The sequence below is a fragment of the Elgaria multicarinata genome, chromosome 7 (assembly GCF_023053635.1).
Source record: "Elgaria multicarinata webbii isolate HBS135686 ecotype San Diego chromosome 7, rElgMul1.1.pri, whole genome shotgun sequence".
In the NCBI taxonomy this organism is placed as follows: Eukaryota; Metazoa; Chordata; class Lepidosauria; order Squamata; family Anguidae; genus Elgaria; species Elgaria multicarinata.
Window position 1 is genome coordinate 70,011,549 of NC_086177.1, and position 24,688 is coordinate 70,036,236.

Here is a 24,688-nt window from a genome sequence, read left to right on the forward strand (position 1 = left end):
CAGAATGAAATTTACGGTAATAGGGATAAATTCCAAGTTCTACATCTAGGAAATAGAAACCAAATGCACAGTTACAAAATGGAGGATACTCGGCTCAGCAATACTAAAAATGAGAAGGATCTTGGAATTGTTGTAGATCACAAGCTGAATATGAGCCAACAGTGCGATGTGGCTGCAAGAAAGGCAAATGCTATTTTGGGCCACATTAATAGAGGTATAGCTTCCGAATCGCATGAGGTACTGGTTCCTCTCTATTCGGCCCTGGTTAGGCCTCATCTAGAGTATTGCGTCCAGTTCTGGGCACCACACTTCAAGAAGGATGCAGACAAGCTGGAGCGTGTTCAGAGGCAGGCAACCAGGATGATCATGGGTCTGGAAACAGAGCCCTATGAAGAGAGACTGAAAGAACTGGGCATGTTTAGCCTGGAGAAGAGAAGATTGAGGGGAGACATGATAGCACTCTTCAAATACTTAAAAGGTTGTCACACAGAGGAGGGCCAGGATCTCTTCTCGATCCTCCCAAAGTACAGGACAAGGAATAATGGGCTCAAGTTACAGGAAGCCAGATTTTGGCTGGACATCAGGAAAAACTTCCTGACTATTAGAGCAGTACGACAATGGAACCAATTACTTAGGGAGGTCGTGGGCTCTCCCATACTTTAAGCATTCAAGAGGCAGCTGGACAGCCATCTGTCAGGTATGCTTTAGGGTGGATTCCTGCATTGAGCGGGGGGTTGGACTCGATGGCCTTATAGGCCCCTTCCAACTCTACTATTCTAAAATTCTATGATTCCATGAAAGCATCTAGAGGGCCACAAGCTGTCCACCCATGACTAGACTCTGGATTTATGAAGATCCACATACAATTAGAAGCTTGCCAGAAGCATAAGGATAAGCAAAGAAGTCATATTCTAGGGTGGTAGATCTTCAGGTGGGCTAGCATACTGTATCTTCTATCACATAGACTTTCAGAAAAATACATTTCTGGAAGAACTACCGTATTTCTTCGATTCTAAGATGCACTTTTCCCCCATATAAACATCTCTAAAAACGGGGTGCATCTTAGAATCGCAGGTGCGATTATTATTTTTAGAATCAAAGCTTTTTTCTGTTGGTGGTACTGAAATTAGTGTGCGTCTTACAATCGATGGTGCCTTACAATCAAAAGAATACGGTACTTTTACACAGGAAAGAAATTGCCAGAAGCAGCCCATCAAACTTGCCAACACTGGAGTATCATCCGTGGCTTTTCAGGCACTAGTGAGCATATCCTCCCCACCAATATATAAAAGAGAAGGACAGATAACTTTCAACACAACAAGAAGTACCAGCTCTTGAAACATTAGCTCTTTCTACGAAGGATGTAGGAGACGACAGGCAGTGCCAGCTCTAGATTTTTGAGGGCCTTTGGGCATGATACCCTCCTTCAGTACTTTCTCACCACACTGTCATCAGCTGCTATTTCTCCTCATCTTCTTTCTCATCATTGCTCCCACTTGCTTGATTGACAGGCAGAGAGGCAGGGAGCAAGTCAGCAGTGGCATCTACTGCTCCTCATTCTCGCCATTACCATTGTCTGGGCCAGAGCATGAGGCAGATGAACAAGCAGGCTGCAATGGTGAAGAAGGTGAGCAAGTCCAGGGAGCTCGTTCAATGGGCCCCTACTGGGGTGTGAACCCCTAACAGGTGCCCAACCATGCCTACCCTTGATACCAGCACTGAAGACAGGAGTCCTGTACATTGACCACCCAAATGTGTAGCAGAGAGAATTTTAGCAGGTGTAGTTGCAAGGAGGGGAATGGCTACTTAATCTGACTCTTCTCTGCTTCAAATTTCCCCTCCCAAGGCTATTTTTTAAAAAAACAAAAGTAAAACCAGAATTGGGTCATTGTGAATAAAATATTAGGTATAAGTCTCCAACAAAGCCGGAGGCCTTGTTGAATGTAGGCAAATTTATTAGGAATAGTTTTGGAATGTCTGTACAAGTGGGTCTGCGTCAGAAGTTTTCATGGGAGTAGCTTGCTCACTCTCTGTCTCGGCTTTGAAGCTGCTGGTTCTCAGGGAATTTGGGAGTGTTTGGGAAATGTGAGGGCCCACTTATTGAAAGAGTAACTGAAGAGCTTTTGCTAAGTTTTATCTTTCAACTCACTGAGAGAAGAAGAAGAACTAATGAATTTGAAGACAGAGACAGGTCTCATCAGGAGGAAATGGAGGCAAGAAGACAACAAGACCTTAGCCCTAGATCAAACCTAGGGCATGTCTAGACCTGCAGATATCCCAGGGATCGCCCCAGGATCATCCCTGTGCATCTACATGATGCACAGGGGATCCCGGGAGCAGGGAGGTAAGATCCCTCCCTTTCCCTGGGATATTGGCATACCCTTTAATCCCTTCCCCTCCCCCCTCCACAGGGTCTCAAGAGGGCAAAAGAAAACAGTTCTGAACTTGATTCTTTACAGAATACTTTCCTTGTGTTATCAGATTGTTGCACAACAGTTGCACACGCAAAAACTATAATCTTGCTCACTTTCTTGATTTCAATATGAATGTTTCCTGTTAAACCTATACCCGTGTAGGGAGTTATGGCCTGACTTATGTCCATTTTCAGAACAAAAGCCCAGTTTCTTCTTTTGTTGGAAGGAGGGTTGTGTAAAGGGAGCCTTCCTGCTGTTCTTAAAAGAACAGAATTGGCATTTCTGCGTACTGATTTTCAGAACCTTCATAGTTTTGTGCAGATTTCCAACTTTTTGATTATTTCTTTGTAGTGATAGAGTGGAGCTAATTTTGTGTGACTGAAGTGGACCCAAAATTCTCTTGGCACAGTGCTGAAAGCAAGCCTTTATCGCAGCAGCTCAGGGCTTAATAACAAATCCCACCAAGAATTAAAATGGAAAGGAAATTTGTTTTCAAGCTCCTAAAGAGATTAAGATAAATAGCATGAAAATATTTAAAGCCAAACAAATATGCACTGAAAGAGCTTTTATAGTATAAAAGATTAACTCCACAGCATGAGAAAATACATGAATATTACCCACAGGCATCATAGGTGGATGCATGGAGTTGTAATACTGAAACTTAGGACTGTGGCCTGTTTTCAAAAGTTGCATTTCACTAAAAACTACAGACCACCTTTGCATCTGTACCATGCATTATCTTATTTTTAAATACTGAAAAATCCACTGATGATTTCCATTTGGTTTCGACTTATTCATCATAAAAGAGCAAGCAAAGTATGCCACTGCCTGCTTGTTCCTGGTATTAGTCAAGGTGACACAGGAAATGCTAACATAGCAGGTCTTGTTAGAATATTATTAATGCCAAAGTTAATAGTACTGTGGGTTAACTTTATGACCCATTCATCATCCAGTAGAATTTGCACCAGAGGCACAATACGATACATGTAAATTCAAAATTCCCAATGCATACTTTCTGTGACGGCCTTTAAATGTTACTATAAATCAATAAGCTGCTGGGTTTAAATCAAACCAACAGGTTGTTAGGGAATGGTTTAATATTTGGAGAATAAATGCAAAGGCTACAAAAGGTGAAACCACTCTTACCTCCATGGGAAAAGCTTTAAAATTCACAGTGTGTTCAGAGCCACGTTGATTTTCCCTGCCCCAGTGAAACCGAACATCATGCAGTTCAAATTCATGCCCTCGAGGTAGTGGCCCTCCGACTAACCCTGCAAAAGAGCACAACACAAATTATAGCAGGTGACATTCGTAGCCAGCAATTTTCTGAAGACTTTCTCAACAAACAGTAGGAGAATTGTTCCTTTTAGTGTGAGGGTGAAGCACTAGAGTGTGTGTGTATGTGGCTGGGGTGTGGCGTGGGGTCACAACTGACCAATTTGATTTCTTTGCTCTGTGGTGGCAAACCTCGTTCCAAGGTGCATAATGTGCACAGACGGTATCCTGTTACATTCTTATTTTTATGAGGTAGAACAGCTGTCCATAATGAAAGATAAATGTTGTTCTGCATTTATCATTCCTAGGTGTGGATGTGTACATAACTATGCACCAGGCCTGCATTGTTACTAGCTGTTGGAGCTCTGCATGTACTGTATAACTTATGTTTGTTGTAAAGAAGCTGAACATGAAAACACACACACACTCCAGCCTCTCCATTTGTTAAGCAACAATGTTTTTCTCGGATATCACCTGTCATGCCTCATAGTTGCGGATCAGCAGCAGCAAGGAGGAGCACATTTGTGCCATATTCTACACACCTCCAGATCACTGCCATGCAGAATGTTATAATAGCCTCAGATCTGGCACAAAGAATGTTTTGTGTCTGCAAATCTGGGGAGGGGCTGTAGCTCAGTGGCAGAGCATCTGCTGGGCATGCAGAAGGTCCCAGGTTCAAACCCCAGCATCCCCAAGAGCAGCTGCCAATCAGTGTCGACAATACTGAGCTAAATTGACCAATGGTCTGACTCAGTATAAGGCAGCTTCCTATGTTCCTAAAGTTCCTCCCATTGAATACAAAGGGAGAAAGAATTTTTTTAAAAAATAGACCCCCAATATCAACAATGGGCCCATCCCTATCACCAAACAGGGCATGGGATGTGGTGTAATCACAGCCCACCATTATATTGGCTCCCTCCATGTGTTGGTTGGGCATCATCAATTAGTTCCTGATTGGTGGATTTTAACTAGTGGTGGCTGGTGCCAACTGGGTTGGTATGGCAGTGGACAGGGCAGATGTTCAATAGCCTATTGAGATTGCCAGAGAAGGGCAGGAAAGCTGCACATGTACCTGGTTGTGGGGGGATCTCTCTGTCACAAATGGATGGGGGACAAGTGGAGGGTCACTGCCCTACTTGCATGAAATATAGGACCACCACTGGTTTTAACAATATTTCTGGGAATTCTTGGAATGTATTTACCATTTACAAGCTATTTGGGGATTTCCTTAGCAATATGTAAGCCACTCCAGTCCAGGCAGTATCTGCATGCTGAGCACAAAAAACTTGCATGGCCCATGGAGAGAGGGCTAGATGAAGAAAAATGATATGTGATACATACACAGATACTCCCCACTATGTTTGTTTGTTTGTTTAAAAAACAACCTTATGTTCCACCTAAGTCCCTGAGAGGGAACTTCATCCATGATCAACTGTATTGTGTCTATTAGGGCTAACATTCTACAAGCTTATTTTAATTTATAGATTGGTAGGTAGGCAGATGATAGGTATACAGTCCAGGAGATATGCTTGAATCCTCAACAATATCCTTCTGGGGAATTTATGCATGAAAATATAAAGAAACTGTTTCTCATTCTACAGTCTAGTTTTCAGATTATATATTTGCTCCAACTTGAAAAATCCAGGATATCCAAATGTACATAGAACACATTTGTGTCCAGTTTCTACACAAAGATAAGGCTATCAATGACTATTAGTCATGATGGCTGTATATTCTCCAATATGCCTTTGTATGCCAGTTGCTAGAGAACATGAGTGGAAGGGTACTATTGCACTCATGTCCTGCTTGTGGGCTCCCCATAGGCATCTGGTTGGCCACAGTAGGAACAGAACATTGGGTTAAATACGTCTTTGGTCTGATCCAGCACAGCTCTTATTATGTATGTTATACAAGAACTAGAACACTGAGTGAATGATTGTGACGGACACGTCATAATCATATGTATTTGGATGTCACAAATGTGCCCAGAAGCCCAGAATGTTGTCACGAATACAATCCAGTGGACAATAGGTGCTTTCATGTAGCTGCATCAAAGCACTAGAGTGACCTAGGTCCAGTTGGCACAGATTGTAATGAGATGTGCTGCTGACTGGATCGATAAGAACAGGGAACATAAACATGATGGTTTGCAGATAGTTGATTTAAAGCAGTGTGGTGTGGGTCGTCATGGTAACAGGAGGAGGAGGAGTGGCAGTTGGGAGCATTTAGGAATGGAGGAGGAGAAAGGGGGAAAAGAGGAGGAGGGAAAAGGAAAAGAGAAGAGCATTGGGGGGATTTGGGGAAGATTGGAAAGAGAAGACAACGTTAGACAGAAGAATGTCTGTAAGGAGCAGGGAATTGGGCAGCCTACCGCATTGAACAGCGTTTTGGGAGAGGCAACAAGAAGTTTACCCAGGCAATTGTGCAAGGCCCTGCAGGAAAAGTGGCATTATACTGAGGAGTTAAGACAACTCAGGGACTCACAGATTGCTAATTGTTAAGATGTTAATAATAAATTCCTTTGGGGCTAGTCAATGCCCAAGCCATCTTCTCCCACATGATGAAAGGGTACTTAGCAGACTTGCATTTTGAATCTGTCGTCCTATATCTTGACAATATAATAGTATTTTACAAAAGTTTTGAGAAACAAGTAGAACATCCGGATTTTGTGTTCACTAGACTGGGACAGAGGAGACTCAGAATTAAGCCAGGAAAGTGCTTCCTCTTTAAAAAGGCAGTGTAATATTTGAGGCATGTTATATCGGCAGTCAGAGTGGCTCCTGATCCTGCAAAGATTTGGGTAATTAAGGAATGGAAAGCTCCCAGGACTGTGCATCAAGTGAGACCATTTTTTGGATTTGCGGGTTATAGAAAGTTTATTAAGAACATTTCAAAGAAAGTAAGCCCATTTTTTTTTTCAAAGAAAGTAAGGCCGTGAACTCTTGCAAGGAGTGAAAACGGAAAAGCAAGATCAGGCTGTTAACTGGACACCAGCCTGTCAATTAGCTTTTGAGGGTGTGAAGACCGAGTTAATTTTTGTCCCAATCTTAGCATACCCAGATTACAGCCTGCCTTTTAAGGTGTACACTGATGCCAGTTTTGAAGGACTGGGAGCTGTGTTGGCACAGGAGCAGGAAGGGCGTGAGCGGGTAATTGCATATGCTAGTTACAGCCTGAAAACAGAGCAAGACAAATATGGAGAATTACAGTTCTTTCAAACTGGAGTTATTAGCCCTAGTCTGGGCAATCACAGAAAGGTTTAAGAGCTATTATTTATAAAGGAATTGAAAGAGAAATTAACAGAAGGCAATTAACTAAAGAACAATTCTCCTGGCCAAATATGTAGAAAGATGTAAAGGAGTGGATTAGTCAATGTGAAACCTGTAATTTAAAAAAAAGTATCGCTAAAATGGAAAAGGCACCATTAATGCCTATATTTTCTAGTCGGCCGTTGGAATTGGTGGTGTTGGACCTCTTGAAAGTACCTATGTGTAAAAAGGGATATCAATACATACTCACTATGATAGATCACTTTACTCAGTGCCCATAAAAAACTGTAGTGCTGAGGTGACAGCTAAGATTTTTGTAGAGAAATTTGTGCATGTTTATAGATATCCAGAAAACGTTTTAACAGCAGAGGGACAGCTTTTGAAACTGAATTGTTTCAGGAATTGTGTCAATTATATGAAATGAAGAAAATGCATACCACTAGTTATCCACAGGGGAATGGAATGTGTGAGGGAATAAATCAAGTGGTGCTAAACTTACTGAGGGGATTGGCTGAAGGGGAGAAAATATGCTGGTCACATTCAGAGCTCTACAGGATTTGCACCTTCTTATCTGCTGTTTGGGAGAGGGGAGATGTTACCTGCTGACATAGTCACTGTGGGAAAAACCAAAGATCAAGCTTTAAGCGATAGTCTTAATGACTGGGTAAAATGTCATCACCAAAGATTGCAGAGATTATATAGACAAGTAAGGGTGGGTATTGATAAGGAATAGAGTAAGCAAAAGAGAAGTTATGCCAAAGGATTACTGTTGCCGGATATAAAAGTGGAGGATAAGGTATGGTTAAAAAAAGAAAGAAGGAATAAGTTGGGAAATTATTGGGAGAACGATATTTACAAAGTGGTTAAGCTGCCATTTGAAAATGTTCCTGTTGTTGTAATAGCAAGTTCCACTGGGGAAGTAAGAAAAACCATTTCAGCCAAATCCAGTCTCATTATATATATTTTCCTCTGAAAGATATATGCCTCTTTCGAATTTGTATATGACTAGGATGTGCAGGGACAGGAGGCATGAGTCACTCATGCTTCCTGTCTTGTCACTTCTGGAGAAAATCTGAAGCAACCTTAAGAAATGCATCAAACTTTCTTCCCAGCTTGTAGTTGCAAGTTTCCAGTCCAAGATCCATTGATAAATGTTTCCTGCTGACCAGCTGGCTATATTTATGGTGGGACTTTTCCTTGTTCCCCAGCTGCTTCATAGCCTTTAAAGATGGCCAAGGATATGTTACGTGCTAAACTTTCTACATGTTGCTACATCTGAATGCTGGTGTCATACTTCATCATACAGTAATAAATTACAGAATTTTCCTTTGCACAGAAATAAAACAACAACACAGAACCAGTTTTATATTATTTGGGAGTAGGTTGTCCACAAGGAAGCAGGCGAGCATGGAGGGAACACCTTAATGGTTTCCCATTCTCTACAAGTCAGTTTCTGTCACTGTTCTAATGGTCAGAGTCCAATTCTAGCATTACATTTCCCTAATAAATGCACTGAAAACAGAAGAGGAAAAGTGGCTGTAATGTCGAAAGGATCAGACATGAGCAATATAGTCCACTCCTATCTTGAAAGCTTCTGGAACCTTTTCCACCATCCAATCACTTGCGTCGCTCCATACTTATGCTACAGAGAAGCATCTGCAATCTGAGTTTTCTCAGAGAGATCTTGAAGAAAGCTCAAACGACTAAGCCAGGGATGTGTCCCTTGGTCAAAAATTAAAGGAAATGACAGCCCATGTATTATTATGTTTATGTTTATGTTTATGTTTATTTGTATCCTACCTTTTGCACAATACAGGGCCTCAAGGCAGCCTTACAAAGTTTAAAACATACATTGTAAAAATAAATAAATAAATAAAAGTTTAAAATACACAACAAAATTATAAGTCATTAACATAGATGGAGGGCCAGATTATTCCCCAAAGGCCTGCTGGAACAAAAAAGTTTTAGCCTGCTTCCGAAAGCTCATCAAGGAGGGAGCCAGTCTAGCTTCCCCAGGAAGAGAGTTCCAAAGCACTGGAGCAGCCACCAAGAAGGCCCTCTCACATGTTCCCTCCAAGCACCTGTGAAGATGGTGGGACTGAAAGAAGGCCTTCTTCAGAAGATCTTAAAGCACGGGCAGGCTCATAAGGGAGAATATGGTCTTTCAAATAACCTGGACCTGAGCTATACAGGGCTTTATAGGTCATAACCAGCACTTTGAATTGTGCCTGGAAACAGACTGGAAGCCAGTGGAGCTGTTTTAACAGCAGAGTTGTATGTTCCCTGTAACCAGCCCCAGTCAACAATCTGGCTGCAGCTCTTTGAACCAGCTGGAGTTTCCGAACACTCTTTAAAGGCAGCCCCATGTAAAGCACGTTACAATAATCCAATCAGGATGTAACTAAGGCATGTATCACCATGGCCAGGTCTGACATCTCTAGGAACGGCCACAGCTGGCGCACTAGCTTTAAATATGCAAATGCACTCCTGGCCACCACCGAAACCTGAGCATCATGTAGCCAGGAGTGTGAGCTCAGAGCCAGTCAACTCCTTGTTTAAATCTCACCTTGGCCTTGAACTCATTAAGTGGCCTTTGGCAAGCCTCTCTCTCAGCCTCACTCACTCCTCACATCTGCAATATGGGGATTTATTTATTTACTATATTTCTGTATGTGGATTATAACACTGGTTTTACATGGTGCTTACAGGGATTATTGAGTTAATGTATGCAATGTACTCTGCTATTGATGATGATAACATGACAATAATTTTAAAATCTTAGATGATTATTGGTCTGCACATATCCTATGACAAACCATAAACCATGCAAAGGCATACCTGATTTGGACTTTAAGAGGATTTGAACTGAGTGCCCATCATTGATGACCTCACAATCACGGCACACAACATAGTTTGGTGATAAATGTGCTTCCAGTAGCAAAGGGTCATATTTGGCTTCTCTTGAATTCAAGTTAATAGGAGACTGGTATTCTCCATTAGCATCAGGAAAGACTAACCCCCACTCAACTCCTGAAAAAAAGGAAATAACATTAGACTGATATGAAATATTACAGTATTTCCATATTCTCTTACAATCATGGGCTAGGAGTGACCTAAAAGTTATTATTCTGTCTGCCTGTATTGCTACACATTTCTCAAAACCCCTAAAAGACTTAGCCCAAACCGTTCTGATCCTTCTAACATGTCCCAAGCACAGAACACAGCTGAACTAGGTTTTACATTAAGTATGATGTCGTTGCACCTTTGGGGTTTCTTCCCCATGTAAATGTGCAACTTCAAAGGAGCATTTTTTATCAGGACTTCAGCGTGAGAAGAAAGGGTTAAACTCCCCCTCCCTGCCTGTTGCGACTGCAATAATCATCAAGAAACACACCCTAGCAGCTGCTATTTGTAAAAACAGACATATTGAATGCAAAGACACATTAAAAGTCACATCTAGTTTGAGGTTTCATCAGGGAAAGAAATATATTTCATCAAAGAATTCCTGCTGTCTTTAGGTCAGCGAGCATTCCTGTGTGCTAAAGGAGGAAACGTAAAGCCCTTGACATGATCACGGATCAGACTGATATGGAGGGAAAATGCCCCTTCAACTACAAACATGTCATTCAATTAAAAGCCATGATTTAGGAAGCAAAAAATCATGTTTTTAAAGCTGCAGTCCTAATGCTGAATTCCATGGGACTTCCCTGCCAGTAGAACTACAGAGGACTGCACTGTAAGAGAAATGTTGCTTAGTCTTTATCAGAACCAACTGAAACATCACAGAGCAGTGAGTAAGCTTTTGAATTAATGAGGACTCTTCAGTTTGAGAGGCAGGTGAGACCAGGCTAGCCCCTAATATCTTGTTTTCACCTAGTACAATCTAACTTCATTAACTGTTGTGTGTTTTAGGCACTCATTAAGACCCTCCTCTTTGTCCAAGCCTTCCCTGATTGAGTGTACTGCCCAGCTGATTTGTTTATTATAGTGTATTTTGTTTTAATGTTTTCACCAATGTTTCTATATTTATTATGATGCATTTTGATGTATATTAATCTTTCTTTGTTAACTGAATAGAGATTTTTTTAGATATGGTAAGCAACAACTAAATCTATTAAATAATGAATGAACTAATTAGGTTTGTGTGACATCTTTTTCACTCCATCTTAAGCTAACATGCAGCCTGAAGAAGATGAACTCTGGTGAACTTGCTCACTACCTTGTGAAGTTGGTTCTAATAAAGGTATTCTCCAACTGTTCAGTTTTAGATTTCCCCCTCTTCATTGACTTGCAATTTTTGTTTTTTTCGCCCTCCATCTCAAGATCATGATGTACACATTATCCTACTTACAATTGTGACTATGTGCTTCTTTTAAGCAATGCTTAAACTTCCTGGCTTGGATCCAGGATTAACTGTTACGTTCTGTTGAGTTTAACGGGTCAACTCTGAGATCTGACAGTCTGAATCCAACCCCCTGAGCCCTAGCTACACACATTATTAAATACAATTTGGATTATCAAAAGTGAGAGGAGATTAGAAATCCTTTTCTCTTGCCACAGTCTGTGTTCACCGAACAGTAAAAACCAACAAAAGCAATCCATCTTTTTTGTGTATGGTCAGTAGCGCTGTCAGAGCTACAGTGTTTGAGTTTCAAACACAGCAAGGGAATGTGGAACTTATTTGTGGAAAAGCTACTGGTCTTCACTGTATCTTTTGTATTTAGAAAGAGAGGAGTTTAGTAGGTAAACATTTCATTAGCTTAAAGGTTTATGTGAGGGTGGTCTCTGTGTTAATAACCTAAATATAAATCACTTGCTTTTAGATTCAGTTGATAGTATTTCTTCTTCGTCTTCTTCGTCTTCTTCTTCGGGGGTGGGGTGGGGAGCATTTTTGTTCTAAACATGCAATGTCTATATGCTGAAAGGACACCTGATACCGCGGATAGTTTTACCGAAAAGTACTGATGGCAGGAGTCAATGTGTACTTGTAAATGTAAAGAGAGCTTTCTCTCTCACGCACGCAGTGAAAATGTCTCCCTCTTTTAAACAACAAAGCAACTCACAGCCTCAAGCCCCAACCTCCTTACCTTCTTCATAGCCCCATTCCACAGTCTCCCCTTTCTCAGAGAAGAGCTCCGGTTCCTCAATGTAACTGTCAGCCATTAGCAGGCGCTCCTCTCCCCCTCTGATCGCGCTGGCTGTCTCGGTGAGACTGTCTTGCGGAAGTCTGTTGTCCTCCGTCAGGGTGTGTGCGTGTGCGTGTGTGAAGCAGGAGCTGCAGCCTTGCTTTGCGGATCGGCTGGTCTGAGTGACAAACCCATGCCACAGCCAGGCAGCTTGGATGGTTGCGGAAATCTTCTCACTGAGGGGTTTTTAAATCATCCCGGGCTGAGGTGGGATATTATTATTATTATTATTATTATTATTATTATTATTATTATTATTATTATTATTATTAGGCAGAGTGCAAAAATAAGTTAAGAAAATATACTTTGTAGACAAGCAAACTGGCCACACAGAGACATATGTTCCAGGAGGCAGTGACACCAGTGAGATCTGTGGTCTTCAGATCCTATAGAGACCGTGTGTGTCTGTGCTTGGCAAGCTTGTGTATGGAGTTGTGGCTACATTGTGGTAAGAACTGTCATCGTCCCCACATCAAATGAGCTAGTTTAAAGACAAACAAAGAAGTGCAATATGAAAGGAATAGTGGAAGATATGTTGAAAAGCATTGCCTGTATTACACCAGAGTAACAAGTTTTCACTCTGCCCTTAGCACTCCCAGAAATCTTCCTTAGCTAAGGCTCACACACATTTCTTTTTTACAAAAAACAAAGAAAGGTGCTTCTTTCAAGTCCCAGGGTACTGGTTCCTAACCTGGTGCCCTCCAGATGTGTCAGGAGGACAGGCTTCTAAGCCATGTGAGCAGAACTGAAGGTCAAAATCTACTGGTAGATCGCTAGGTGATTTGTAGTAGATCATGTTGACTCCCAAAGGTTTAACAATAGCTTCATCAAAAAACCCTTGTCTCCTCCTGAATTAGGCTACTAAAATCAAGAAAGCAAAAGTTTAGCCTCGCAAGTGCCCATAATAATCAAAACCTCAGGGAGAAAGCCTAGTGTGCATATCTTGGATGCTTCCAGATGGGAAGCTCCCAGCACTATCAATCAGAAGGTATTTTGCAGCTGTCCTCTTTTACTTACTTTACTTTGTCTGCAGTAAGAAAAAAGATGGAAGATGCCATGAGAAAACTCAGCAGAGTTACAAGTGGAAGAGCACAATTCTGTCAATGAGACAAAGCAATTTCATGATCAAAGGCATGACTGGAAACCCCCATCATCTGCCTTACTGAGCCACTGTTTTGTAGGGTGACCATATGGAAAGGAGGACAGGGTTTAAGTATCTTTAACAGTGGTATTGAAAGGGGAATTTCAGCAGGTGTTATTTGTATGCATGCAGCACCTGGTGAAATTCTCTCTTCATCACAACAGTTAAAGCTTCAGGAGCCCTGCCCCCTTTTGTATCTCGTCAAGATGGCAGGGCTCCTGCAGCTTTAACTGTTGTGATGAAGAGAGAATTTCACCAGGTGCTGCATGCATACAAATGATACCTGCTGAAATTCCCCTTTCAATACCACCATTAAAGATACAGCAGGAACGCTGTCCTCCTTTCCATATGGTCACCCTATGTACCTGGCTCCAGGGTTTTTTCGTGTGAGAGTGCATTTAATATCCACAACTTTTATTGAACTTTTACTTTTCTACAAATGACCAAACTCACACACATAAAATAAATACATAAATAATATTTTTTTACAAAATTGAAAAATCAAAGGAAATGGTAGATCTCAGGATTCTAGTAAAAAACAAAGTATATCCTGCAGACAAAAAAATTGCCCATCCCCATGATAAGGTATGAATTGTCATCTTCCCTAACTTGCAGTGTATATCAATGTCTTCAAGTCAGGGATGCATTTTCTGGTGTTGCACCAGAGTTCACACTCATGCTCTAACCTTTCCAGACAAACAGCTTCCTTGGCAGTAGGTTTCTAGCTCCACAATCAGAACTCGCTACCAATTTTTGCTTGGGGGAGTTTGACATAGTGGATCTTCCCTACTGGAAATGACCAGCCTCTATTGTGCTCCCAAGACCTCTCTCCCTGCCCTGGGAGAATTGCAGGACAGTTATCAGGTCAGCATCTAATCCCAGCAAAAGGGCCTGTGTAGCCCTTTACACACACATACATACCCTGCAAAGATCTTTAAAGGGATTGTGGCATGACTATCTCATAGCAACAATGCCCAGTGCCCAGAGCCACTTCAAAACTTTTCCTTAACATGTGTCTTAGATGTGAAAATAGTAGACATGTTGAACATAGCATAAGAAGGGGAAAGATTTTCAGCAGATTGTTTGAACAGCAGATAGAGAAGTTGGTCAGAAATGCAGTGGAGGCTGGTGGCTCCAATTTCAATGGAGCTGTAAATCTATTCTGGGTTTCAGTCAGAACCACCCTGAACTCTAAAGAAACTGTCCAAGGTGCTGAACCTATTTTGGGAATAGTGTTCAGCAGCTTGGATGGTTCCTTTAGGGTTCTGGCTAGTTCTGACTAAAACCCAGAATGGATTCACAACCCCCCCACTGAAGAAATGTGAATTCAATTTGAGAGCTAGAGAGAATGTTACTTGTGCACTTACATTTTGCAGAGAAGGTGCAAAGCAGATGGTAGAGTGCACCAAAATCTGAAGCATGAATGTCAACACAGACTTCTTTTTGCAGGACCTTTGTTGTTTGCTCTTTGATCAAAGAGTACACTACTGAACTGTGTCAATGTGCTGAAGCTTATTTTACCCTTTTAGAACCAAGCGGTTATTCCTCTTTTTCCATTAGCTTTAAGCAAGCTTGCACCCAGCTGTAGCTTTGCATGGCCACAAGGGCAGTAGGACTGTGCAAACAAAGCTTGGAAGGATTGCCTTTGAATAGAAAAGCATCCTTTATAACGTAGTGGCTTTCCGTGATGAAGAAGGAAGTACTGCCTGTTCTGGCTCTGGCAGAACTCAGGGAGTAATGTATTGTAGTCTTCCCACATACACACAAGGGTTAACTATATGATATGCACTTATGCAAATAGTAGAGCCTTATCACTTAAAAGGGGGAAAACACTTTGGGAGGTGGTGACTGAGAAAGAAGGAATATCATGGGGAAAGCAATGCTTAACCATTTCTCTACCAAACATTACTTACTCTATCCTGATCCCACAAATGGCTTCTTTTTTTTCTCCCCTGGGTGTTTCAAATGTGTGATTGTTTTGAATACTGAGAGGGGAACAGAAATTTGGGGGAGGGGACAAAACTGATCTCCCCTCAATCATTTCTGTCCAAACCTGCTTTTCTAAAGGAAAGAAAAAGGGATTTCCTATACTACACACTCTGAACTACCCTCACTTGACTGTGGATACTGGAGTATACCCAAATGCAAAATGCACATGCATCCCACCAGATACAAAGGACAAATCCTTGAGCTTTTTTCTCTAATATTGGAGTCCACCAGGGGAAGAGCCTTCAGCGTGGTGGCTCCCCTCCTGTGGAATTCCCTGCCTCTGGAGGTCAGGCAGGTGCCAACTTTGTACTCTTTTCGGCACCTCATGAAAACATCATTATTCCAGGAAGCCTTTCCTTAATATCCAGCCATGAGTCACTGTATTTGCTTCTTTTAAAATCTGTTTTTAAGTGTTTTATTCTGGTTTTATTTTCATTTTATCTTGTACACTGCTCCGAAATTTTCAATGGGGAGCGGTTTATAAATATTGTAAATAAATAAATAATGTAAAACCAAATAGTGACTACGAGCATCATCAGACAAGCATTTTATAGCACACTCATTATTGGCCACTCATGGTTTTTCATGGTTCCTTTTGATGACAACATCTGCCTCCCGCAATTCTCCCACTCCTCCTGGTCTTTTTTCCATTATAAAATAAGACAGAGAAAGTCTGGTTTTTTGGTCCTATGGTGAAACTTGCCACCATTTCCTGCTGTGTGCAGGAGAAGCAGCATGATAAAAACGCCCACTGAATTGGCCAGGTGGTCATTGCTTGCTTCCTCTTTCTTCCCCATGTGAAGAAAGAGGAAGCTGTTTGTCCTTATTGTGGGACAGCAGCAGGAGGCAAAGAGACAGTAGGGAAATGTGATTTTCCCCCTGTCTGGTGATGCTCTGAGACTGCAAACAAGACTTTTATCCTGCAATAGCGCAGCCTCAAATAAAGAATTTTACTATGGTGTTTTGTGTGTACAGACATTATCAACTTCCATTTGTACCTCTCTCATATTTTCCACCACTTCTTCCATCTTTTTTTCCAATCGGGGAAAAAAACACTGAGAAGGAAAACAAGGAATAGCTGCACAACACCAACTGGTAGCACTAGAAGCCCCCACCCACCCACTCACCCCCCAAAATCTGGAAGCACCCTGGGTTCCATTTTTTACAATGTAGTGCAAAATCCAAAGCTAAAATGGCAACAAATTCATGTTGACAAGATGCATGGAGATAAGGCTACTTCTAAAATATTTAGCAAAAAAAGACAAACCAAAAAAGGAAACAAAGTCCCTGTAACACTGAGAAGGTGGAGGGCGGGACTAAATGAAAAGTATGAAGTGGCAGAACTCCTACAAAAATACAATGTTTTTGGTAGGAAGAAAACAAGACAAGAAAAGCACAGGGAGCCAAACTCAAGTAGAGGAATGGAATGAGATTTTCAGAACAAAACCGCAGTCATGAGGTACTGAACGATCATTCGCCTAATCTTAATCAAGTTGAAGGCCAGATGAGATTCCTGAAAGAATTAGGGAGACTAATCAGGTCATGTCGAGACACTCTTGGCTTCAGTTGGACTTCCTATTGATTGCTGTAGAGTCAGTGATTAAGCATTACCTGAGGAAATAGTGCTATCATTGACTACTCTATCTGAGAGAAACTGGAGAATCAAGTGAAATACCCAAGTGCAGGAGTAAAGACCATATAATAGTGCAATTTTTAAAACTAAAAAGAAAGAAATCTCGAAAGATTGAGATTAATTACCTCCTAGTCTGGCTCCTGCTCTGGCTAAATTTACATAACAACCACGGACTAATTTATTTTATTAAAAAATGGCAAAAAGCCACTTGTTGAACAAAATATGCTAGTGGGAACAAAGGTGGTACTTAACTTGTGAGGATGAACTCACAGAAGTGACTGACAGTTGCTCAGGACATGACCCAGAAGCATCCAGAAGGAGGGTGCACACATGGATCACCTTCTTTCCACACTTCTGAATAATAACTGGTAGCAATTTACACATCACTATGTACGTCATAGTGATGCCTGCTGCTCCAGACATCACTTGGGAGTAAAGAAATAAGATCTACTTCCCAGTATCGTATGAAGCTGCTCTGGCCTGCTAAGCTAAAATGAGCCTATTTTCCCCTTACAGCCTCATCAGGCTGGGACAAAAGGATGAATAATGTTTACTTGAACATGGATGTGTATGCTTCCAAATTTTCCCCTTGTGTCTGGGTTGAAGGAGATGGGAAAGGGAAGCAGGGTCATACATGTAATGCTAAACTATAGGTAGGCATTAAATCTGAACAAAGTCATATTATAGAGCGGGGGGGGGGGAATTGCAGAGGTTTGTGGGGCTACATTGGACCTCACACCCCTTCCTTGCAGCAGCTGCCAACACAGCCAGAAGTGACCGTGCAGCCGTATTCCAAGTGATTCCTCTGTGAAATGAAGTGTTATGCTCCATCCCCAGCAGAATTGCTGGAAATCTGGCTGTGCAGTTCCAGCAGGGGCTGCCCCATGGAGGCAGGGGATCTGTTGGGGGCAGCAAAACACCCCCTGGGGAGCTGTATCCAGCGGGCCCATGGGCCAAATGTTGCCCACCCCTGTTATAGAGAAACAGGCACCATCTGCTTCAACAAAAGTCACCCCTGCAAAGATCAGAAAGTTTAACAGAAAGTGGTAGCTTGCTATTCTGGTAGAACAGGGAGGCAGAATAGACTAAAATTGGGTTGGTGCTCCACTGCTTCATACACCAGACCACAATTCTTGGACTCCTAGCACTATAAATTACTATAAGTGTTAAAAATGAGAACATAAGAATTGCCATGCTGGATTAGACCAAGGGTCCATCTAGTCCAGCAGTCTGTTCACATAGTGGAAAACCAGCTGTCAACCTGGAACCCATAAGCAGGACATGGGTGCAACAGCACCCTCCTGCCCATGTTCCCCAGCAACTGGTATATGCAGGGTTACTGGCTCTGAAACTGGAGGTAGCACATAGCCATTAGGACTAGTAACCATTGAAATCTGAGAGCTGATATCTGCATTTTAGTTGGTTGCCACTGCAAACTCTAAAGCACTATATAAATAGTAAGTTAGCATTTGATTTGACTGTTTTTGTTCTAGTTTGTGATCTGGTTTTATATTTAGAGACTTTCTACATGAGGCATTTATTGTGCATTCACAATTACTCATGATAGTTTGTGGGGGCTTTACATAATATTGCCATCCTCCAGGGCCTCTCATGTTCTTTGCAACCATTTCTGCAGCTTTTTTAAAAATCAAGGAAGGTCTGGTATTTCTGTGAATGGTGGCATGAAACCCTGGTTTATTTGCCCAATTGTGATATGCCTCAGTACTACCTAGTGGTTGTGTAATGGAACATATAGAAAGGCAGAGAAAGAAAAAAAACTGTTTAAAAAACATATGTAAAGGAGACAAAGAATCTGGATGCAGAAGCCTCATAAAGTGGGAGGATAAAAGCCTCATGTAGAAAATTCTTTAGAGCAGGAGCCAACACCGAGAGCATTACGTGGTGTGTGTTTTTATTTGCCTGTATGATGAGATGACGTATTTCCATCCATTAATTAACTCAACAGTTTATCAGCATTATAAAAGCTTTGATGATCCTCACTGTTGATATGCCTGAAATAAAACATCAACTTTGTAGAGGGTATTGCAGGAACACCTGTATAACGAGAGAGAGCAATTCACCAGCTCACTGTATCTGTTTTCTCTTGCTGTAGAATAGCATGTGCATTCTGTATCATAGCTTTTAAAACAGTATACTGAGTCACTGACATATGAAAATGAACATGAGCATGTAAACTGGGTTGTTTGTATGTGGGGAGACAGATTGAAGAAAGGACACCAATAACAAAGGGGTGTCATTTTGGAATTTAGGAGGCTGTTCATCACTAATTTTCCCTTCAGCTTCCTAAATACCTAAAGATCTCCATCCATGCACCCCATCACTGCAAAGTTTTTAGAGGGGACCAGGAAGGCTGAAGCAGGTTTAAAGAAACTTGCTTGCAGTTTATCAGCTGCTTTTTAACTACTTCACACATATACACAATTGTGTTCTTGATTAAGGTTTAGTTTTTGGAGTGGGTAATGGTGTAGGTGTTTGTTGTTTTTGGAGGATTATTCTTCCCCCGTTTATTTATTTATTTATTGCATTTATATCCTGCATTTTTCCTCCAAGGAATCCAAGGCAGCATAGATAATTCTCCTCCTCCCCATTTCATCCTCACAACAACCCTATGAGGTAGGTTGGGATGAGAGTCTGTGATTGGCCTGAAGTCACCCAGTGAGCTTCCATGACCAAGTGGGGACTAGAACCCAGATCTCCCAACTCCCAGTCCAACAATCTAGCTGCTATACCATGCCGGCTCTCAAGAACTCATAGAGCTCCCATCAGACGAGCATTTTATTGCACGCTTGTTACTGGGCACTCATAGATTTGCACAGGTCCCTCTCACAATGTCATGTGCCTCCTGCATGTATCCTGCCCCTTCTAGCCTTCGCGCAACAGAAAAAGCCCCCCCAAAAGCGTGTATTATTTTTAAAGACGGAAGTTGCCGCTATCTCCTGTTGTGTGCAGGAGAAGTGACGTGATAAAGATGCCCCCTGAATGGGCTACGTGCATTTTTTTACTTCCTCTTTCCTCTCCTTGAGGATAAGTATTGAGCAACAAAAGCGGGAGCGGACAAAGCAACGGTAGGCAAGCGTAATTTCCGCCTGTCTGAGGGAGCTCATACTGAAGAATATTTTCCAGCAATAAAGCTTGAAGTCAGTTCACATTACAATGTTTAATCAACTGTTTGTGCTTACATTAAGCTAGAAATGGGTCCTGCAAATTGTTTATGTAGCAACACCTAGCACACGGTTGACATTCAGGTCAAGATTTAAAAACAAAAACCAGTGTTACAAAAGAGTCACTCACCCTTCACCCAACAAGGCTGCAGTGGAGCTGTGAAGGGAACTTGGCTGAGACACAGCAAATGCTGCAGACAAACAGTATCAGGTTAGAACACAAACTACTTCCAGTATCAGAGGCAGTATGCTATGTACACCAGTTGCTGGGGTCCATGGGCAAGAGGAGGCTGCTGCACTCATGTCCTGCCTGTGGGTTTCTCATGGGCAGCTTGTTGGCCACTGTCTGAATGCTGGACCCTTGGCCTCATTCAGTATGGTCCTTTTGGGGCATCATCACACAGGGGGAAATCACGTTTCCTTACCGTCACTTCTCCACCCATGTGTTTGTCCATCATTACTTCCTCTTTTGAAAGAGGAAATAAACAACGTGCATGTGGCCCATTCATTGGGCCATTTTGATCGCGTTGCTTCTCCTGCACACAGCATGAGATAGTGTAACTTCCATCTTTAAAAATATGTCAGACTTACTGGGGTGTTTTGTTTTGTTTTTGTTGTGGAAGAAGGCTAGAAGGGGCAGGAGGCGCATGGGAGGCAGATGGCGTCATGAGGAGACCCATGAAAATCCGTGAGTGCCCAGTAACTCTGTACAGCACCATGTACATTGATGGTGCTATATAAATAAATAAATAAATAAATAAATAAATAAATAATAACAAGCGTGCAATAAAATGCTCATCTGATGGAGCTCCTTATGTCCTTACATTCTTATTGCCTAGAAATTATGTCACTGTAACCAGGAATATGTTGAGGAATATGCAGAGGTGGGATAGAGGGAGATGTGCCTGCATGAGATGCCACTTGCCTTTGTCAAAGCAAGTATAATGGCTGGTATTTTTATGCAGAGAAGAAAGGCTGGTGTCGAAAGATAATCACATCCTATCTGCAGATCGGTCAGAACTGGCAGTTATGTCTGTCTTTGTCTGAGACTTCCAGACTGGCTTGGCATGGAGGTGCCCAGGAAAATGTAGATGGGTTCTCTGAAACAGATGGGGGCAAGAGGGACTTTGAAGAAGGTTTCTTATGCAGCCATTGTTCCCTACCCCCATGAAATTAGCTCATGTGTGATCATGAAAACAACCTGAGGAGGATTTCTTCTGCACAGTTATATAAGATGCACACACTAGTACTTAGCATGCAATTCTATACCGACTGACCTGGGAGTAAGCCCCATCCAACCCCATTTGACATGTGTGCATACAGACATATACAGGATTGCACAGTAAATCATTTAACATGAAGTTTGTTTTTCTCTCATTGACACAAATGTGTTGAATCTGAATGCCTAAGCAAGCAGGCGATCAGTTACTTGAAAAAGCTGTTGAAAGAGGGAGGGAGGTGCATGAAGAAGAAGTGATAATGAACAATGCCATCCACAATCCATTTTAAAGCAGTAGCATAGATCCTGCCAAAGTCTGAGAATAAGAGCCTATCAGTATGAGTATGCCATCAGCTGTTGCCTCCTTTATTGTGGGAATGTGTCCAAGGAGGCGTCTTATGTCTCATCTACACCAGCAGGATATTCCACTATGAAAGCGGTATATAAAAGGCAGGAGCCACACACTACTGCTTTATAGCAGTACTGAAGTGCACTGCTGGATCTACACTACTGCTTTATAGTGGTACTGAAGTGCACTGACAACTGTTGGGGCCCATGACACATCTACACCAAGCAGGGTATAACACTATGAAAGTGGTATGAAAGCAATATATGGTATGTGTCAATGGGCCCCAACAGTTGTCAGTGCACTTCAATACAGCTGTGAAGCGGTAGTGTGGCTCCTGCCTTTTATATACTGCTTTCATAGTGGAATATCTTGTTTGGTGTAGATGAGCCCCTAGTGTCTTTTGGTGAAAAGGGAAATGGTGTTGCATTTCAATAACTAGCATGGATACTCTTCACTCCTCTTTGTAAATGCCAGCCTTGCAATCTAGAAAGGGTGTCAGACTTTCTTGAGGTGCCACGGGCTTCAGACCACAATGCCATCTGACTTCCCTGGAAATTAGTTCACACATGCCCTACATCAAACTGCTATCCAGAAGGGATTGATCCATTTCCTTGTTGTTTGGTCAATTACATAACGATACCAATGTTTCTACATGGATGAAACTGCTTTGGAACAAGTAGGATTCCAGACTAGGCATTTATCATGCCATGACTCTTCCTAATTCACAGAATTTTACAGGGAATCCAGGTGATGACTTTTCTTTGCAACCTTCTCATATTTTCCCATTGCTTCTTCCATCTTTCTTCTTACTGCAGAAAATTTGTAAAGAAGCAGCAGAATAGCACACCACTGCCTTCTTTGTTGGTGCTAGAGCCCTCTTTCGGGAGGCACTGAAGGTATGTACACTATGTTTTCCCCCTCAGGTTTTGATAATTATGGGGAATTTTTCTGTGTCAAAGAACCAGGGATTTAGTCTGCCAAAATATGCAATATTTAACAAATAAACCCTTATCTCCATTATTTGTGTGTGTGAAACCAATTAGAGAATCAAAGTGGCAAAATATTTAGAAGTGTTAAATCTTTCTAAATGTAGACGTTTTGACATTAGCTAGGTTCAATGTTTACCCTCTGTGATAGTACAAGTAAGATTTCAGGGTATTCTTTTGCGGTACATTCATGCCTTGTGAGGTTGGTGGAGGGTAAATACATGTCTTATTGTACTGTCTGTATTATGTACAGATCAGATCAAAATTGTTGTTTGGTTTAAGGAAATCTCTATATGAGTTAATTTTATGTTTTATTTCTGTAAATAATAATTTTTTTTTTAGAAAAACAAAGTGTAGCTGAGGATGAGAATAAGATTGGTGAAATGTTGATCTAGTGTTTAAAATTCTAGTTTTAATTAGATGTATACTGATCTATGACCATAATAAAAACTTTTAATTGATTTAAATATTTTTGATTGATTCAAAATTTCCAGAGTGGCTCACAACGATTGCCAGTGCTTCTTCACAGCTACACATTTCCACTTAAACTCCACCCCTTAAAAAATAAAAAGTACACAAAGATTGCTTGAACAGCTTCTGTGCAACTCTGCTGCCTTGTGATGTGCAAAGCATTTTAACTGTGGTTTGCCCATCCTTTTAATAATTATCACATTTCATTTCCATTAACTGTTTCTAAATAAGAAAAGATCAGTATATGTTCAATTGAGGGTAACGTCTTGCTCTTACAACCATGCTCAGCGACAGAAAGCAGTTCTATCAGGTTTACTGGCTTTGCAGCCACACTTAACTGCGAAGACAAAGAAAGCATTCATGGCCAACGTGCACATGATCCAGGAAGTCTAATGGCATTCGACCAGCTCAGTGAAGCATAAAGAAAGTTTGAAAGATGACAGCAACACACACACCCTCCTACAAGCTCATCTATCCCAGAAGGAAGGGATATTTACATGTAATATTCATGGAAATCATGGGCATAATGAGTGGATATTTAAAAAACCACAACAGCTTATTATGTCAAAGTATTAGCAACTGGATTTCTTGCTTAAGGTCACAAAATATTTCAAACAATATTATTATTTATAGGTTGAGATATATTGTCAGGTCTTACTCCTCCACTTCATTAGATTTTCTTTAAACAGCCAGATAGTTATCTATCATCTCCTTCTTCCAACTTCTTCTTGGCCGCAGCTTTCCTAGAGTGCTTGAAAATAGCAGCTAAAGGAGAATCCTTGCATACAAAAGGGTGGCTCCGAAATCATGAGCACAGAATCATCCATAAAATAGTAATTCCAGCACCTACGGCCGTATGATAGTCACTTTGATGACACTTTAAGTGAGAAAATGTGTGTTTCATGAAGGTATGTGATGCTTCTTTCAGGTTCAACTGCTCAAGCAGTTGTAAATCAATAGTTACAAATGAATGCATTTTATATAGACAGCTAAACTTATACGTTCCCTTTTTAAAAAATTCAGATGAAGGGGAACAAATGAACATTGATATGGGGCATGGGATGCAGGGTGGGGGGGGAGCACGGACTAGTTTGCTTGCTAATACTGTTGAGACCATTATTGGATTCAGATAGTAGTAGTCATCTCATCACACTATGCTCAATAGCTTACTACTACTAAGAACATGGGGGATTTCTTCTGAGTTCATTTCACCAGAGGAGCAGGTGTGCCAAAAGATATTCTATTGATTGAAATACTTGCTAGTAGATCCAAAGATATAACATACAGGCAGCATATTTATTTCAATTACAATAGTCTGTGTGAAACAGTGGGATGCTTTTGCCTGGGGCAATAGATTTTTCAGGATAATCATGCAATATACCTGAATTTGGACTTGAATGCAAGTACAATGGGGTCAACAAGTGGCAGCTTATGATCCTCTGAAAGCTGCCATCTCCCCTATCATACCCCAGTTGCCAAACCAGAAATAGGAGTGGAAGGAGCAGTGCCTATGGAAATTGGGATAGCCAACATGGATGGGTTGGAGTTTGGGCTCACTAGACTCTACTCCTTTC

The 24,688-nt window shown here is 41.5% G+C and overlaps 1 protein-coding gene across 1 annotated transcript in view; it reads right to left on the bottom strand.

Moving 5' to 3' along the window:
- Nucleotides 1-12,188, bottom strand: part of CA8 (carbonic anhydrase 8) — a 51,599-nt gene extending 39,411 nt beyond the window's left edge. Inside the window, exons 1-3 of the mRNA XM_063130765.1 lie at nucleotides 12,046-12,188; nucleotides 9,797-9,988; nucleotides 3,561-3,685 (exon numbers count right to left, since the gene is read on the bottom strand). Of these exons, the coding sequence (XP_062986835.1) occupies nucleotides 3,561-3,685; nucleotides 9,797-9,988; nucleotides 12,046-12,121 (393 nt within the window). The 5' untranslated portion in view covers nucleotides 12,122-12,188. The remainder of the gene's footprint in view (nucleotides 1-3,560; nucleotides 3,686-9,796; nucleotides 9,989-12,045) is intronic.
- Nucleotides 12,189-24,688: the final 12,500 nt, after the last annotated feature.